This window comes from Vigna radiata, chromosome 5 (assembly GCF_000741045.1).
Source record: "Vigna radiata var. radiata cultivar VC1973A chromosome 5, Vradiata_ver6, whole genome shotgun sequence".
In the NCBI taxonomy this organism is placed as follows: Eukaryota; Viridiplantae; Streptophyta; class Magnoliopsida; order Fabales; family Fabaceae; genus Vigna; species Vigna radiata.
This window is the reverse complement of record NC_028355.1, coordinates 18,024,947-18,039,450: the sequence shown is the minus strand read 5'-3', so window position 1 is coordinate 18,039,450 and position 14,504 is coordinate 18,024,947. Positions and strand designations below refer to the sequence as shown.

Here is a 14,504-nt window from a genome sequence, read left to right as displayed (position 1 = left end):
AACTAAATTTCTGAAACTATATGAATATTCAAATTATACTAACCATATATAGAATAGGAAATTTCTAAATCGTTTTTCAGTCACACAATTACTTCCTTGATCCACTTTGAATAGAAAATCTATTTAACATCAAATAAATTTTCTAATTCACGATAAATTATTCAACTTTTTATTCATAACCAGGTTTTATATTTTGAGTCTCTAAAGTAAATAATCAGAAATTAAAATATTTATATTCACATCTGACTGATTAATTTGTAAGATAAAAAAATTATGACTTATTAGAAAAAGAGAAAGATTAATAACGACGCAAGCAACTTAAAATAATAAAAAAAATATATATTACTCTTAATATTAATAATAATTGTCTATTACAATTTTCTTTACAACAAATATATTCCTTAAATCAGGATTGATAAATACATCTATGCGTTCGAAATCCCAATTTGTCTAATAATCAAAACACTACTATATATACATAAATGGAAGTTCTAAACGTATGAAAAAATGATGTTTATGTTGGTTAAAGTTGTACACTAAGCTATTGATTTCTTCCATAAATTTCCCAGTGAGTACATAGATAATTCAATTTGTAAACGAAAACTTGGGTAAAACAAAAATTAACGTTAAAGACATACATAAGGTTCAAATACAAGATGTCATAAGAAGATGAGATTAAGTGTGTCTTCCAAAAAACATAAACTGCTATATATAAGGGGATGTCAGTTTCAAATACAATTTGGTAATGCCAACATTTAATGACCTATATTGCTTGTTTAGGGATTTGATGGTTTTCTTTTAATTCATTATAGTAATCACGATCAATTTGCCTGTTTCTTTAAACAACACATAAAGTAATTTGAAAACCAACCAAGCTTTCTGGGAAAATGAACAAGATGAGATGACAGCTATTGAGAATGTGTGTTCCCGATATCGAAGTCTTCAACTTGGTAGAAACTCTTGTGCATTTATCATATTTATCAATATTCCAACAACAAAAGGGACCAGAGACAGATTCTCACTACAAAAGAGCACATGGTTGTGTTATTTTTGAACATTACTGAAAATGCAAGCCTTTGTTTTGTGAGAACTTGAAGGACAAGGCAGAAATATTACAACCTATAATGCTTTTGGAAACCGGACACCAAATGCTCGTCAGTGTCTATATGTCTTCTCTTTTCCTTCTCTGTCCCTATCTCTTCCAACATGGTAAGACACTCAAGGTGAAGAAACTAACTAAGCATTCATTCAAATAGAAAATAGACTAAGGTAGCAAAAACAAATCAGTTAAACCATTCTACACACCTTCTTATGTAAGACATTTGCATACATTCTTCCTATTTTGACAAGGACAAATAGGAATTGCCTCCATGAGAGACGTAATACGTTTAATTTTTCCTATTAATACTGAAAGAGTTATAAAATTTACTTTATGACAACATTCAAAGAATGAGAGAAATTATGAGTTTAAATTTCTTATTAACATAATACTAACAATTAATATTTGATGATTAAAAAAAATATTCTTTCGAGTAAAAAAAAATGTTTCAAAATTTAATTTTACATTTCCATTCATTTGTGACTCGTGAACAACTTAATATATATAGTGACATCACTAAAATGACATGTTTGTCTCATTAACAACAAACTAGTTCATTGTGCTAAAGAAAAGTGTATTTTTAATAATTTCTTTTTGACAATTTTTTTACAATCATTTATATTACAGTTTGTTATTGGTCTGTTTTAAATATACGAATTAATAAAATAGTGATACATAATTTATTATAAAAAAATGTTAAAAAAAGTTATCAAAAATATCATAATGCCTGTGTCAATTGTCCAGGTGTACCTATATTAATAATCTTGTAGCATGTGACTTTGTCGATTGTTTTTACCCGAAGTGGCTAACAAACACGGTGACAACTTCATTTAGGAAAATGGTATAGTTTGTAAGATGTTCTTTTAATTGTTTGTTTGTTTTATGTAGAAAAAGAAAAAAAAACAAAGTTATAATAGCGGTGTTAATATCTTGAAAGCGTTTAAAAAAGTATTGTGTATATTAAAAAAAAAATATCATAAAATTACATTATTTTTAGATATTTCAAAACCTTGGGATTTTAAGCTTAAAATGATGACCTAAGTGTATGATTTAAAAAATACAAATAGAAGCAAAAAAAAAGTAATTTTTAATATATATGTTTAGCATAAAATTTGATTAATACCAACTATAAAAATTTGTATCAATTACATATAAGTCGGCATTGTTTAGCATATTATAGCAACGAAAATAAAACTTATAGGGTAAGTATCTGTAAATAATTTAATTATTTTTTCTAAAATTAAATTGAGTAAAATCATCACTTATCTTTTTATTGCCATTTTCCTTCAACAAAACCTTTTGCCCTAATCTTCCTTTCAGGGCGAGGACAAAATGTTGTTTGCAGCTATGATTTACCGCCTCTCATTCTTTCCGCTAATTATTAGTTTAGGTATGTTTACTAATTGAAGTACTATATTAATCAATGAAGTCATCTTTTTAAAACATTTGTAATTGTTAATTAATTTTTATATATATGTTTATTACCTTAGACTAAAAAAATTTAAATTACTACTTAAGCAAAAGATTAATTATTATATATCCTACAATTGGAATAATAAGTTAAATAAAATGTTTACATTATACCTTTAAGATAATAATGCACAATAATTACATTAATTAATATCATTAATAAAACTCCCCATTATACATATTCATTTCTATCTGTGGTTGAAGTCCTCCTATAAATAACTAACTCAAAATGTGATTATTGTTATTATTATTAGGAATGGACCACTTGGGGCATGATATTGTTGCTTGTTGTGACTTTAAATTAAGAACGTCACACTAATTTTATCATATCAGAATATTGAGTTTGGACTTATAGATGGATTGTCTTGTAAACAAAATATTGACGCATATACATGAAAGGAAGTATTTAAACAAATGAAAATTGATTTTATCTAGGAAAAGGTTTAAATACATAACTAAATATAATTTGTAAGAATCAACGCCCACCATCATTGCTTACACATATAAAAGATATATAAGTAAAGTTGGGGAATTTATGTTAGTTAAAGTTGTACTAAGATATTGATTTCATCCCAACGAATATAGAAAATTCAATTTGTTAACGAAAACTTTCTAAAATGAAGATTAACATTCAAGAGATACACAAATTAAGAATCTAGTAAAAATATTGTATATAAAATCAATAAAATTACATCTATAATTAGTTACACAATATTACATAATTTAATATCTCTCGACTAATTTATTTTTTAAAACTCCCATTTACATTGAAAGTTCATATTACATGAATCATATATACGAAATTTATATTTGTTGTGATTATCTTAAAATAATAGTGTCATTCAATTATAAAATAAATAATATTTCAAAAATGACCGACCCTAACAATATTAGAACGAAAAGAGATTTCAAAAATTTTTCTTAATCTTTGGTAGAGATATATATTCAATTGTTCTACACTATTTAAAAATTAAAGTTATAATCCTAATAATATTATGATTCATTGTTCCACACTACTTAAATGGGAAAATTAATCCCAATAGTAATCATAATACTTGATTAAAATCATAAATATATAACCTATTCTTAAAATATATTAAAGTGTGGATCATTTAAATATAAATATTAATGATCTGAAATTATTATTTAACAAATGTATAACAATATAATTTATGTTTTGCATAATATTTGATAATTTGCATTATATACGCGCTTATTCGTTTTAATCTTATATTGATCCATGTCTTCACACGTTTCTGACAGATGGTTTTCATTACCAAATGAAGACGTGCTATTAATACAAGGATTTTCCAGTTTCCATTTATTGCAAGAAACTTTACCATAATTCAGACACCTAAATTTGACATCTTTGTGGCTAATAATGGAAATTAGAATATGTCTGTAAAACTTAAACTCCTATATATATATATATATATATATATATATATATATATATATATATATATATATATAAGCGGCTGTCAGTTTCAATTCCAAGTCATCACCAACTTGCAAACCAACATTTTCAACCCACCATGCCCAAATTTTCAGCATTAATTTCATGATAAACATGCTCTTGTTTCTTTATAAGACTGCTAGACAGAACCATCCAAGTTATTAGTAACATGAAATTTTGGAATATAGGTATCTGACTCTTGTCTTTTACTTATTTTCTTCCTGCTATCACTTCACCACCCTATAAAGTAACAGAGTTTGATCAACCTAGCCCTAGAGAAAGATACTACAACGTAACATTTGTAATAAAGATCAAACTTTTAAAGTGGAAACAGGTAGTGACAACAGGTAAGGCATGATAATGTATAAACACCTGGTCCCCATTTCAGAACTCTTCATCTTTGGTACAATCTCTCCCAGCAAAGAGAAACAGACACATACTCACAACAAGGAGCATATGGTTGTGTTATTTTGGAACACTGTAGAACCATGTCCTTGTTGTGACCTATTGGATGACAAGGCAGCTATTAATATCACAAACAAATATACTTAAATTACGTGACCCTTGTTCCACCTGTTGTCCTTTTTGCCGCAGACAACCATTGCATCAATGTCTGTGTTCTCCATCTCAATATCTATCTCTTCTAACTGTCTTGGAAGAAAAACAGACAGAAAAGAAGACAATATCAGTTAAATGATTCTACACATTTCCAAATGTGACACAAATTAACAGTTGTGTAGAATTACACTGTTCCATGATCAACACGGAGCTTGAAATCCATCGTTTAGATTAGACTCTTAATGTTGAAGTTTTACCTTTTGACAACTAAAGAAGGACAAACAATGTCTTGCTTTAACTGAGTAAGAAACATATGAAGATAAACAATGCAACTACTTTTGACTTCAGCTTCCTCATATCTGGCATGAGCTGTTCATTGATAATATACACATAACTACAGATATGCCCAACTTCTCTCTATCTTATTTAATGCAACCTTCCCAAGCAAGCACCATCATTTTCATCACTTTCGAAAATAAAAGACAAAAGAAAAAAATTAACCAAGTTTCAAAAGAAAGGTAAGAGTATCATTTCATATAAAATTACTAAGTATCTTTATTATCAAATGAAAATTTCTCATTAAAGATGTGTTTTCTAAACGTTATGTGTCTGAAAAAAAACGAATAAAATAAACTGGCTTAATTCAATAATATACAGGGAATCTTAATTATTTTGTAAGTTCATTTAATCCATCTTCCTTATAAGATCCTACTATTATTATTTTATAGCAACTCCTCTAAATGAAGTTTACAAAAAATTATTAAGTATTAATTCTTCATATAATTAATTAATATTATGCATTAATTAAGCCTCACGCTATGATAAATTATTAAAACGAAATCTATTTCTATAGTTGTTTGACTTTAAAGTTGTTTCGTGGCACATTCGCTTAGTCAACAAATTTTGCCACCACATTTTGGATGTAGTTTTTGGTTCATCACTTGAGTACACATTCAACCAGTTAAACATCCATTTGATTATTTTATATAAGCTTTTATCTGCATTTGAACGTTGGTTTGATCCTTGAGCTCATAGAATCAAATAATCAGTGTTTTTTTTTTTTGATATTATGCAAAAATAAATGTACTTTAGAACTAATTATTAATATGTTAAATATGTTTATATCGTGATTTTTTAATGTTAATTTGACTTGAAATTGGCATTAATAAAGAGAAAATACATGTATAGTATTTAAACTAGCTCATACTACTAGTTGATATCCTTGTATGACAAACTCTATATATATGGAGATAGAAGTAGGTGTAAGAAGAGAAGCCACAGATAGAGTGAAATGGAAAGTGAGAATATGGCGATTCCATGGTTTGATTTCTGCAAGGGTGGGATGAGATTGGAAGAAGGAAGTGAGGAGTGGAAAGAAATGAGCAAGAAGGTGAGAGAAGCGTGTGAGAATCACGGTTGCTTCATCTTAAAGTGTGATGAGATCATCCCCAAGAGTGTTTGTGAAGAAATGTTTCATCACATGAAAGCTTTGTTTGATTTGCCTGAAGAAACGAAACAGAAATACGTAACTCCAAGGCCTTATAGGAACTACAATGGCAAGAACTCTGTCATTCCCCTCTGTGAAAGCTTTGGCATTGATGATATTCCTCTCTCAGATAAGGCTGAAGCCTTCACTAACCTGATGTGGCCACAAGGAAACCCACCTTTCTGGTACTTACAACTTCTATTCTCTTCTGCTTTCTTCTTTCTCCCACTCATTGTTATTGTTTTGATGTTCATTTAGTTTCTTAAAGTATCAATATATTGAATGACTTGTGTATATTTTCCTTTTGGAGTTGCAGTGAGACACTAAAGACAATGAGCTTGAAGATGGTAGAGCTAAGTTTCCTTGTATTGAAAATGGTAGTGGAAGGTTATGGTCTTCCCGAACATTACATTTCAGATGCTGAAAACATGAAAAAGTCTAGCTATTCACGATTGATCAAGTACAAAGTTTCTGAAAGCAACAATGAATGTGAAACTTGTCTTCCACCTCACACAGACAGCAGTTCTTTAACGATTTTATGCCAGAAAGATGTTCAAGGACTTCATGTATTATCCAAAACAGAGAAATGGATTGAATTAGAGATACCCCATGATGGATTTGTGGTCCTTGTTGGTGATATACTAAAGGCATGGAGCAATGGGAGACTTCATGCAGTGACACACAGAGTGGCGTTGAGAGGAGTGAAAGAGAGATACTCATTTGGACTTTTTGCAAACCCAAAGGAAGAGATGAAAATCGAGGTTCCCGATGAGTTGGTGGACAATCAGATTCATCCCTTACGTTATCGTCCATTCAATTATGGTGAGTATTTCAACTACTTTGTTTCAAATCCCATGGAAGCTCTTGAAGTCTTCTCAAGTATTTGAAACCGATATTTATAAACAGGAACAAGACATTGCTACATATATCTCCTTCTATATGTAATGCACAATAATTAGAGGGACGACTTTTACATTAATAAAACTTTTCACATTGCACATTATTCATTGCACATTATTTATTGAAAAAAGTTTTTTTAACAACTTTTTTTTGACAACTTTTTTTACAATGCATACGTGATACTTTGTGATTGGTCCATTTCAAATATTTTTTTTAAAATAAATTCAAACAGACCAATAAAATAGAGACACGTGTCCTGTTGTCAAAAAATTGTTAAAAACGAGTTATTAAGATATCATTATCCTTATTTATTTGTTTTATACTGTGGGTGGTTTGAATTGTACACCAATTCTTTCAATCTTCTCCATCTTCTCCATGCAACTTACATAATCTATTATGTGGAAAACACATTGTAATAACATATTTAAACCTGCAAACACACATATATGACAACACTTATGTTTTTGTTAATATGTGATAGTATATTTAATTAAACATAATATGATATAAGTATATTTATGTCAAATATTATTGAAATAATAGAATATATATGAGAAAGTAATTAAAGTAAGTAGAAAAGAAAATAAATGAATTTAATTATATTTTTTAAGATAAAAAACCATATTTAAAGACAAAAAAAAATAGTATGGTAATTTATGTTTATGCATGTTTTCAATAAATAATAAATATTTGGAAAAAAAAATCACACAATAAATCATTTGTGTTTTAAATATAACGAAACTGAGAATAAGAAGATGAAATATGAATTTGATATGTAAACAATAAAATTAAATCAAAACAAATATAATATTTACTAGAAAATAAAGTGTTAACAAATATTTTAATATCACTTGTAAAAAAGATAGATCTAATACTACAAATCGACACATATAATCTTCAAAAAAATAGTAAATCAAATAAAAATAGATGACAAAAGATTTCGAATGCAGATTTACAAACAAAGGATAAAATGAAAGACTTGTGTACAGAATACTCTTTACATTCAAATCAATAAAAAATGTTTTATATTTTATCAATATGGTAAAAGAATGTTTATGAAATATGTATTATTTAAACATACTAATTATATTTACAAGATGAATATAGATTATAATTTTTTTTATTAAAATAATACTTGTCTCATATATATAATAACAATATAATAAAAAAATAATAAACAATAATTATATTATCGATTGACATTAATTATGATTAGTGAATAGAAGTAAATTTAGATTAATCCAAATGACTTAAATATCTTATTAAAGTGTACTTTTATGCCATATTTATTGATGAAGGAAAAGCAAAACTAATAAATCCACATACATTACCTTCAAAAATAATGAACTAAATAAAAATAGGTTTTTTTAATCTAATTTATTTGGTCCAATGTTTATATGGATAGGATGCAAGAGAACTAATGGACTCTTTCGTTCTTCTATGTTAAATATTTATTTTTAATTCTTATTTGGATATTCAAATATAATAATATTTAAAATAAGTAAGTATAATAAAAATACACATGTGTTATATTTCGTAGTTATAATAAATTATTGAAATTATAAGACATGTCGATTTTAGTTATTAATGACCATTTTAAAAAAAAAAAAAATCAGTTTTTGAAAAACTGACTGTAATGAATATTCTACATGAAAATAGTTATAATTTGACATTATTAAAATATAGTGCAAAAGAAATATATGAAGTATATGATTAAAATAAAAAAATAAAGTGAATATTTATGCCAGAAAATAACATATTTCTCTCCAAAATATTTATTTCAATTGACAACATATGAGTTTGCATGTAATTTTAATTGATTGGGTTTTATTAAATTTTTATAATTTTAATTTAATTATATATTTTGAAATATAAATTTATATTTAAAGTATAGGTAATATATTTATAGATAAAATCTATAGATAACTTTTAATATATTTATTCCGTGGACAAAAATATTAATTGTTCACGGATTTCAATTATTATCTACAAATTTTTATTATAGGTAATTATCTCTTTTTTGTAATGATTTATATAAAATAAATTAATATACGATATAGTTGTTTATTTGACTAAATTATATTGTTTAATTAGAAAATAAAATAAAAGTGATTTACAAAAAAAAAAATGTTAAATTGTTAGAGCGAAAAAAGTTATATGTGAATTTAGAATGAACTTCGAAATAATGTATTGGTAAGAATTTGAGTAATACTCAGTGTTGCGAGAAAGAAAGAACGAAAGAAAGGGTAGAGCAGAGCATGGACGACGAAGACTCAAACTCAAGCACCATCCAGAAGATTCTAGATCTTCTCTACGCCGCGGGCTTCGTCCACGCGACAGACTCCGATGCGCCACCGTCTGAAAAAGTCGCAGCCGGCCTCTCTTGGTGCATCGCCGCCATAACGCAAGTTTCTCTTTCTCCCTTCTTTCAATCAATTCGTTTGAGGTTTTCTCTGCATTCAATTCCTCTAACTTGCCTTGCAGAGACCAGGACAAAACACTCGGCATTGAGGAATCTTTAGAATTAGTTGGATGCCCTCACCGTCTTCGACTCTCTCATGTCCAAGATCTTGATGCCGACGCTCTTTTTCCTGTAATTCAGTGGCTTACGTCACACCTTCCACAAAATCAAGAACACCGTGCCAGTGAGGTATTGGACTATTGCTTACAGTGATCGAAGTTTTGGTTCTGATAATGTGAAAAAGGATTGATGATGCGCCTATTTGTTGAAATGATGGAAGGAAAGCTTGAAGTGGGTTTTCAACTATTTTTTATTATTTAGGGTATTCTTGTTTCTGTTTTTCGAAATTGTTTTTAAAAGTAATATATTGTTTTCTAAATTGTATATGAGGTGTTAAAACTTATAATGTCATCTATAGTGTGCTTGGATGCGAGAGGGGTTTTCAGAATTCCATATATTTTTAATGGCAAAGCTCTCGAAACCTTTTATAGCATGTATCCGAACAGACTATACTAAGTTGATTGTTTTTTTTTAATGGGTCAATTAAAAGATATTTAACTATGATTTCTCATTGATTATCCGTGTATAGAATTGAACTCGGTATTTTCTTCACCTGTATTTTCTAATAATCGGTTTTTGAAATTTTAAAGTAGTTTTTAAAAACTTAAAAAATAGAAATAGCTGTTGCAACCTTTATCCAAATATGCTTTGTGTTTATAACTTGTTTACTACAGTGCTGATTTTTCGTATAGGTTTCTCATGCTGAAAATACCGTTGCAGTGGATGAGTGCAGGACTTCGATTGAGGCATTGAGTGGCAACTTGGATAAACTGGTTGGTGAGATCGATAAGATGTTAGATATGAAACTGGCTCTTTTTTTTTTTTACAAAATGCCGCATCCTCCCCCATTTTAATCTTCTTTGATTGTTAGTTTTATGCTTCTCCTGCCGAATCTCTTAATTGTTAACAGAAAATGGACAACCGTTCTTTTGTATTTATAATTTTGCTATCCTTAGCAGCATTTGCATCTATGCCCTGTATAAATTTATTTGGTTTTGCTATTGAACGGGCATCTTATTTTGGCCTAAAGAATCAGCAGAAGATGAACGTTGTGAAGCAATTAACTACTCTACAAGAGAGAATCAGTAATGAGGGTGCTGATTCTGCGGCACAGAAGTTAATTTCTTTAATGACGTCTTTGAAGGTGAATTGTTTCTTTAAATTTATGTAATATTCAAAATTTTCAAACCATCCAGTTGGTGCAGGAGATTTAACTAAGTTTTAATTAGCAGTTGCTCTAAAATATAATATTATGTCATGTGCTGCTAATGTCATTCACTGTTGGTTCAGGATCTTGAAAAGCAGGAAAATTACTTTCAGCAGTATCGTGATTCTAAACACTCAGAACTTCAAGCTGATATTAGTGAATTAGAGAGGCAAATTACAAATTACAGTGATAACAAGAATCTATCTGATGGACTACATAATTCTTTTAGTGAATTAGTTGAAACAGTCGATTTGATGAAAAAGGTAAACCAGTTTTAACAAGTGGATTTGTTTCCTACTCCTTTTGATCTCATCTTGTGACACTTGATGATTTTGAATTGTTGTTGTTGTTGTTGCCCTGCAATTACTGAAATTATGGAACAAGTGGACCAATGTGGTTTAATGAAATTGCGGTCAACACATGGTTGCAAAATATTCCCAAAATGCAATAATGCAGCTGCAGTTGCATCTGGAAACTGCTATTTAAAACTTAAGCTTTCCTGTACTAGTACTTGACCGTTGCATATTTCATTGTTTCAATTACTACAAACCCCATACCTTTCCCTTTTTGTTAGAAACTTGCTGCTAGATTGAGGAATACTGTAGCACTAAGACGTCAGATTGATGACCTACCATGCCAATCAGAAGTCATCCAGTACGTTTGTTTCTTTCACCTTTCATTTTTACATAATTTCCATCATACTTCTCGAAGCTCTTTGCCATGAATTTTGATGTGTTCTTGCCTAGTTGTAATATATGTACAATTTAACTAACCCAGGATATTTTCTTTCAACGCCCTTCTACTCTTTGAAACTATTTAACAACGTACAATAATTTCAATTTTTTGCAATTTGAGCTCATCTTCAACTCAATGTAGGAAAAAATACGAACTCAATATAATAATTAAATTTAAATTTCTTAATTTCCACAAGTTTTGTTTCCTAAACATTTTGAGAGAGTTTGATGACTAGATGGGGAGAGACTGAGAAGGATGAAATTCACATCCCTGCTTAATATTCTAATCCGTTCCTATTGGGTAGGAAGTTTAACTAATTAATTTACGTAAGCCTGCTCGTCTCTAAGATATACTAATTCATGTGGAAATTATGCCCCTGCTACTAATGCATCATTTTATTAGATGAAGTAGAAAGGTGTATTATGAAAATCTATTAAAGAACACTAATATTTGGACCATCGTTCATTGAAGACAGGAAAAAATGTATGACAGGTTCAATAACATGTGCAGCGGACTTGTAGTCTTAAATATATTATTTACTAGATATTTCTTCATCTGTGTCTGCAGGTATGAGTCTCGGCTCTCCGAACTGTATATGCAAATCCAGGTTGATGTATTGTTTTAATGAAAAAGCGTTTATTATTAAGAAAAGACAAAAGTTAAGTTAGCAGGAGTGTACTAGTTTTAATTGCTTATCTGATCATGTCCGTGGATTTTCTTATGTACAGGGAAAACATCGACAAACTCACAAGTACTATGCTACCTACAATGCACTCTTGGAAATAAAAGAACTGATGTTAAAGGAAGCATCTTTGTTGAATTCGATCATTTCTCAGGTATTCATCGGATTAGTGGAAACATGCTTTGAAATTTTCCTTGCATTTGGTTTGGTAGTGTTGAAGGGGACCTCAATTTAGACACATTAAGGATAACCACGACCAAGGCAGCTTTCTAACACCATATACATGCAAATGCTCAGAAAAAAAAAAAAAAAGCGTTATTCAAAACTATAGTAGACTTCATAATTATTAACTAAAACTCATTGTTTAAACATACAACCACCATAACAAGATTATATAACTAAAAAAAAAAAAGAGGACCAGAGCAGAGGGAAATAATCAGTTTTAGCTGTTAATGAGTTTCTTTTCACTTGGTTGCAGTTTCAAGAGGCCTTTAGTAGCACCGATGGGCGTATAAAACTAGTTCATTCCATGGAAGGAATTGTCAAGGGAAGTCAACAGGTAATCCTATTTTCTAGCTTTCACAAGTAATAAATTTGGAAGGGTTAACTGCAGCTCTTTAAGTGTCGTCGTGTTGATTTTAATTTAATAATTCTGAGAACATTGAACAATGGGTGTCTTGTTGTTTTTAACTTAATAATTCTAAGAACATTGAACAATAGGTGTCGTGTTGATTTTAACATAATAGTTCTAAGAACACTGAACAATATGATTAGGGATAAATTGTTTGTATGAGCCTTCGCATGTTTATTTTTTCCGTTAGAAATTCTCATCGAATTATATAAAGAACGCAAGGCACAAGTAGCTTTTAAAACGCCAGCAGAAGCTTTTATAAGCAAAAATTTAGGCTTCTATTTCCCTAACAGGGAGGTATGTAAATATTTTAGCGATATCACAATACAGGACTTTTTAATGTTTTCAATTACTAGTTTTAAAATAATTTTTTAATAATTTCTTTCAGTACACAATTAAAGCCACAGTATTCTGCATTTACTAAATTGATTTTATTATTATATCATTAATATAGTTATAATTTAAAGGATACTTTTGTTGGACAATGTTCAGTTTCATGGTAATTTTTAGAGAAAAACCCTAATAATTTTTATTTAAAAAAATCTTCATATTTTCTGTTTGGCATGTCATTAGGATTTTAGTAGACTTCAAATGAGAATTTTCTTTTAATCTTCCCTCTGTTTATATTTGTCCACTGAACGTGCTTTTCATTAGAGCTTTAACTGCTGCACTTATGTGCAGAAGCTAGAAAAGGTTCGTGTAGGACTTCAAGAAGAAGAAAGAATCCGCAATGATCTAAAGGGTAGGTATGCTGCAGCAGTCGGTGAGAGGAAGCGCTGCTATTACCTGTCGAAAGCTTTTCAGGTTAGCTTTTCTGTTCATCCATAATTCTGCGTTGCGTTCCATAATTGATTGCTGTGTGTATACCATAACAGAATCGGTTAATTTAAGAATAAATTGGCACTTTGACAATGCATGTGTGAACTGAGTATGTTTTTCCTTGTATCTGATTATTATTACCCTCAATCATTCTCCTTATTATTAATGTTATTGCCTGAAAATTTTAATAAATTTCTTATAAATTCTGTCTTTCTTCTTATTTTCTCATCTAATACTTTATTGTATTATTTATTTGACTTATTAATCTGTTTACATTTTTTTTATTTTAGAATGATATTTTATATTTAATTAAGCAGAAAATGATGTTAAAAAAATAGAAAAAAATGAAAAACTACAATTATGTTGAATGAACTTTTTGTCCACAAAATTATAATAAATTGGGCTTCGTTTTGAAGAGGATTCTTTAATGACCAGGCCCAATGTGCGAAGAAGGAGAGTGAAAACTGCCCACAAGACAAATGAAAAGGGTTGCAGTTCATGCTCACAAAACAAAATGTATGTGTTTGTACCATGAGGTATGACATGACACATTCATTCATTCTTATTTGCAATTTTATTTTAAAGTAATATAAACCACTCCCTATGTTTAGAATTATTTTTTTGTACGAGGTTTTTGTAACTCTAAATTTTTTTCTTCTTCAATTCTTTATACACGTCTTTATGGAAGCATAACAAAACTAGAATTATTGTAAGATTGTATTATCTATTAAGACATTCACTCCAAACAAAAAACGTAAGTAGTTTTTTTACATTGCTAAATTAATATTTAGACTTCTCAATAGTTAGAATATTCTTATTTCAAATTATTGTTTAGTTTCTCAATTAATCAGACTAACTCGAAAAACTCACCTGCACACGCGCAGTAAAACAAAACAATGGTTTTATAACTATTGTATAAGATAAAATATTAATTGTCTAT

The 14,504-nt window shown here is 29.1% G+C and overlaps 2 protein-coding genes across 3 annotated transcripts; both read left to right on the top strand.

The window, feature by feature from the left end:
• Positions 1 to 5,833: 5,833 nt before the first annotated feature.
• On the top strand, positions 5,834 to 7,072 carry LOC106761729 (probable 2-oxoglutarate-dependent dioxygenase AOP1). 2 transcript variants are annotated; one of them, XM_014645299.2, is made up of 2 exons: positions 5,834 to 6,254; positions 6,386 to 7,072. In XM_014645299.2, exons 1-2 carry the CDS (start codon positions 5,875 to 5,877, stop codon positions 6,954 to 6,956), a joined length of 951 nt encoding a protein of 316 aa, XP_014500785.1. In that variant the 5' UTR covers positions 5,834 to 5,874; the 3' UTR covers positions 6,957 to 7,072. The 2 variants fall into 2 exon arrangements, with proteins under 2 accessions (XP_014500785.1, XP_014500786.2); XM_014645300.2 differs by having other exon boundaries at positions 6,380 to 7,072.
• A 2,067-nt stretch (positions 7,073 to 9,139) lies between these two features.
• LOC106761052 (coiled-coil domain-containing protein 93) lies at positions 9,140 to 14,227 on the top strand. Its single transcript, XM_014644528.2, has 11 exons — positions 9,140 to 9,373; positions 9,454 to 9,619; positions 10,183 to 10,263; positions 10,521 to 10,634; positions 10,781 to 10,960; positions 11,272 to 11,351; positions 12,000 to 12,039; positions 12,161 to 12,268; positions 12,593 to 12,673; positions 13,427 to 13,549; positions 14,000 to 14,227. Exons 1-11 carry the CDS (start codon positions 9,228 to 9,230, stop codon positions 14,045 to 14,047), a joined length of 1,167 nt encoding a protein of 388 aa, XP_014500014.1. The 5' UTR covers positions 9,140 to 9,227; the 3' UTR covers positions 14,048 to 14,227.
• Positions 14,228 to 14,504: the final 277 nt, after the last annotated feature.